At 35.4% G+C, this 4,614-nt stretch overlaps 1 protein-coding gene across 1 annotated transcript; it reads left to right on the forward strand.

The window, feature by feature from the left end:
- LOC107673656 (cytokine receptor common subunit gamma-like) lies at nucleotides 1-3,971 on the forward strand. Its single transcript, XM_016467344.1, has 6 exons — nucleotides 1-37; nucleotides 186-349; nucleotides 509-674; nucleotides 1,012-1,114; nucleotides 1,208-1,286; nucleotides 2,896-3,971. Exons 1-6 carry the CDS (start codon nucleotides 1-3, stop codon nucleotides 3,118-3,120), a joined length of 774 nt encoding a protein of 257 aa, XP_016322830.1. The 3' UTR covers nucleotides 3,121-3,971.
- The last annotated feature ends 643 nt before the right edge of the window (nucleotides 3,972-4,614 follow it).

Genomic DNA, 4,614 nt, shown 5'->3' on the forward strand with positions numbered 1-4,614 from the left:
ATGCAAAATGGTACTAGCTGCATTAGTGAGAAACAAGGCCTGTTAATTGTAATCTGTTATTTAGCACTGCTAATTAATTATTGGGAAATATCAGACCGCTGAATGCCAAGATTGACCAGATTTTTCACTTTCTGATGAATTTTGTATAGACCTACAGTACTCATAATTATTCTGCTTGTTTCAAGGTGAGATATTAGATATTGCCCCGGACCAGATTGTTTTTAATATTAGTAATACACTGCATGGTATTACTGCAACATGGAGGACCCCAGATAATAATAATAAAATATCCCCTTCTTGTTATGAAGCTGAAGTGCAGTACAAGAACCAGTGTGTCAAAGACTGGAAGGTACTTAACACTCACAGACACTTACACATTTGAGCTGCAGTAAGACTCACTTTTAGCACAAACCTGAGAAAACCAGACTTGCATTTGCTGGGAAAATGCTCATGAATTTGATGTAAAATGACACATACTTACAGCCTGCATGTATTTGCTTACATGCAGGGAGGTCAGAGTATTCAAGTGAGACAACAACATGAGGTGTACAATTTGGACCTGTCCACTCTCAGCATGAAGACGAATTACGATTTCAGAATAAGAATGAAGCTGGGGTGTCTAGACAAGGACTGGAGCAAGTGGACAAAAGTGCAAAGTTGGGGAAACAATGAAGGTACCGTCTCTTTGTCTTTGAAATACCATGTGTTCAGGTTCAGGACCAGAGCCTGGTTTGATAAATAAGCATTAATTTGGTCATCAGCCATAGCAATATATGTTTCAAGATATTTACGATCTCTTTACTAGCTTGTACTGAACTCTGAGTAATTCTAGAGTTTTTGTGGTTCTTCTCATGTTAATTTGTCTCTAGTATGAATCACTTTTGTAGTTGTATTCTTCAAGTTTGGTTTGGATAAGTCAAATGAAATATAAACAGAAGTAAATGATTACATATATTCTTCTATGTGTGTGTGTAAAAAGCTTCACAAATAAACTAAACATTTTGTTCACAGGTGCTTGTATGGTAGAAGGATCCGCCTACATATGGGTTTACATTTTGATAATTGTGTTGCCACTAACCGCCTTTCTTCTTGTCTGTCTGTTGACTCAACAGGGGTGAGTATTAACCAGCACTTCAGTTATTATAATATCCTTGACACTGTTTTTTATCAAACGTCTGAACGCTTTGACATTCTTTGGTCTTGAAAGAGTTAGAAGACTGATCTTTCCTGAAGTACCAGATCCCAAACACTTCAAAAATAAAATCATGGACACTGAACAGTCTCAGGTAAGGACAACGCCATCCATAATATTAAATGCATTTATTTGACAGAATACACCTAAAGATCTTTGTAGTTCTTACAGCTGGAAGAGAATTTGCACTTTCACAACATAGGATTCTTGTTTTTAAAGCAGAGGTTTTGTTTTACAATAGAAATAACACACAATCACAGATCAAATGTGAATTCTGTGCTTAAAAATGTGAAGCTAGAGTTGCTAACAAGTTGCTACATTTGGTATTTAAATGTATGTCCTTGTGGTAGTTGTTAAAACTGTAGTAGCATTTTGCACACAACATTTCAAAATTAATTTATGTTGTAGAACAAAACATTAAAGTTTCTCAGAGAGTGTTTTTTAACATGTTCAACAAAACACTATAAAAACCTGAGAGGCTAAAATCTTTTTCCCAGTATTTCAAAATGTAAAGCTGTTTAGCCTATTTGTAATGTCAACTGGGCTTAAAACATGATCTTAAATGATAAAAGAACACAGTTTAAGGCATTTACATAACACATTGTTTATTAAAGGGATAGTTCACCCAAAACATTTAAATTCTGTTATTAATTACACACCCTCATGTCCAAACCCGTAAAGATCTTTGTTCATCTTTGGAACACAAATTAAGATATTTTTTGATGAAATCCGAGAGCTTTCTGACCCTGCATAGACAGCAACGGAACTACCACGTTCAAGTTCAAGGTAGTAAGGACATTGTTAAAATAGTCCAGTGGTTCAATCTTAATGTTATGAAGTTATGAGAATACTTTTTGTGTGCAAAGAAAATAAAAATAACGACTTTATTCAACAATTTCTTCTCTTCCGTGTCAGTTTTTGATGCGCGTTCATGACAGTGTGCATTCCTCTGCTTGCAAACAAGGCGCAGTGCATCCGGGTTCAAAGTCAGAACGAAGGCTCCTGCGTCAAAGACTGACAGGGAAGAGAAGAAATTGTTAAATAAAAGTCATTATTTTTGTTTTCTTTGCACACAAAAAGTATTTTAGTAGCTTCAAAAAATAAAGGTTGAACCACTGATGTCACATGGACTATTTTAATGGTGTCCTGACTCCTTACTACCTTTCTGGACCTTGAACGTGGTAGTACCGTTGCTGCCTATGCAGGATCAGAAAGCTCTCAGATTTCATCAGAAATATCTTCATGTGTGTTCCAAAAGATTCCAAAGATTAATGAAGGTCTTAAAGGATTGGAACAACATGAGGGTGAGTAATTAATGACAGTATTTACATTTTTGGGTGAACTATCCCTTTAAGAATCGACCACACACCTTGTTTTTACCTATTTTATTTACTTAATTACAAACCTTATGGAAATTGCTGAGAAAACTCATGGCAAATATGCATTCTGGATTGGCCCACTCTCAATAATAGTTTTGTTTTTTAGTATTATTATCTATGGTCCCATGGAGAAACTTTAACTAATCAGTGGAACCTTTCAAATGTACCAAAAGTTTCTAATTGTGGGAAAAGGTGCTTTAGATTATTAAAATGTTTCCCACACTAAAAAAATGTTTTATAAACTTTATTTTTTTGGATGTATGGATTGTAATCATGATTGATTAGCTCTAATGAAATAATTTTGTCTGTCATTTCCTTTCTTAGTGGTGGGGGAACCTTACACAGTGGAATGAGGAATGCTCAACAACAGATATTGAGATTATTGACAAGAACGAAAGGGAAGAGCAACATCAAACTTTGGTAATACAGCCCATGTACACCAGCCCAGAGCAACATGACAGCATGTACCGCATCTACTCCTCTGAAACACCTGGTGAAATCACAGAAGTACAGTACTCTCGAAGTGTGTTGGGATATATTGCTTTTTAAGGCCACAGAGAGGGGCTGAAATCATATCCATGAACCAATTTAATGCTTTTAAGATTGATTATTTGATTGGTATAACACATGGGGTAAAATCTTTTATGCTTGCTAGTGTCTCAGGTTTGTGATCATCACGGTTTAGATGCTTAGCATGGCTCTGTTAGACCCTGCCGGTAGATCCTGTAACTACACCATCTGGATACAAAAAGCATCTTTCTCCATTAACGGCCATTCAAAATTAGCCACCTATTCTGATGTAACTACAGTCTTTTAAGCAAAATATTTCCAGGGCTCCGGCATAAGCCAAACAAGTGCCTTTGAGATGAATGGGAATACTAAATGATATATTTCTCTAGGTATTATCGATCTCATTGGTTACTCCTAAAGTCTGTGATCAGGATTGTGGTTAAAGCAAGCTAGTGCACAAAAAATAATTTTAGCACATCAGCCTGTAACAAACAATGTGAGTGCAGTACAATAATTGGACAATGGAGGGCACTCTGACTATCCTGAAGTGTTAAAGAAGATTTGAACCATATCAAAGCCAACAAGGAACACACTCTTCACAGCATCACAGCCCTCTCTTAAGGGAGGATGTACGTTAATCTGAAGACTGATTTAAAAGATTAATGTGAAACTGCATAATAGATGTAGAGTTCCAGTGTGACGGTGTAACAAAGCCAGGGCTGCAGCCACACACTCTGATCTGTTGTGATTGATGAACTGGAATGGGGGTGAAGAATATGAGCAAATAATCATTAAGAGATAGAAGCAAAAATGAACGCCACACAGGTGGATACATGAATGTAAAAATGTACAGTTTCAGTTGTACCCGTTGCAGCTTAGAAAAACTGACCAGCCGATTTTTTTTTTGTTGTAAGCTAATAGTATTGGCTTCATGAGCGAGAAGTGGGATCCAAAAGTCTGAGACCACACTGAAATTTTTTCTACATTTAAACCTGAAAATGTAGAAAAAAATTGAAAAAAATATTAAAAAAATAAAAAAGGAAAATGTACAAAACTTTAAAATGCAATTATTTATTTATTTATTATTATTATTTTTTTTTAAATATAAAGGAACATTTAGTGCACTGCAATTTCACGTCATTTATCCAGCAAATTTGAGACAGTCATGCAACTCCTTTATACTAATGGTCAGATTCCAACTTCCATTGAAGGACAAGAAGCTCTTTGGAATATTCTAAATAATTTCTAAGAACATGATCATCAGGTTTTACACAAACTTCTGGAGATCATGCAGCTCGAGTGCTGCTGTCATTAGAGTCAAAGGAGGACACACCAAATACTAAGACATTCTCATATTCAAGTTTATTTATTGTCATGCATTTTTTTTCACTCAAATTGCTATATTGATCATATAATTGGTAACTGGTAAATATGAAATTAGAAAAAGGTTACAACATAAAAGCATTTTTACACACGGTTTCAGATTTTTGGACCCATACTGTACATGCATTTGACCAAATACTGCATTAAAAA

Source organism: Sinocyclocheilus anshuiensis, unplaced genomic scaffold, assembly GCF_001515605.1.
Source record: "Sinocyclocheilus anshuiensis isolate Anshui unplaced genomic scaffold, SAMN03320099.WGS_v1.1 scaffold628, whole genome shotgun sequence".
Classification (NCBI taxonomy): domain Eukaryota; kingdom Metazoa; phylum Chordata; class Actinopteri; order Cypriniformes; family Cyprinidae; genus Sinocyclocheilus; species Sinocyclocheilus anshuiensis.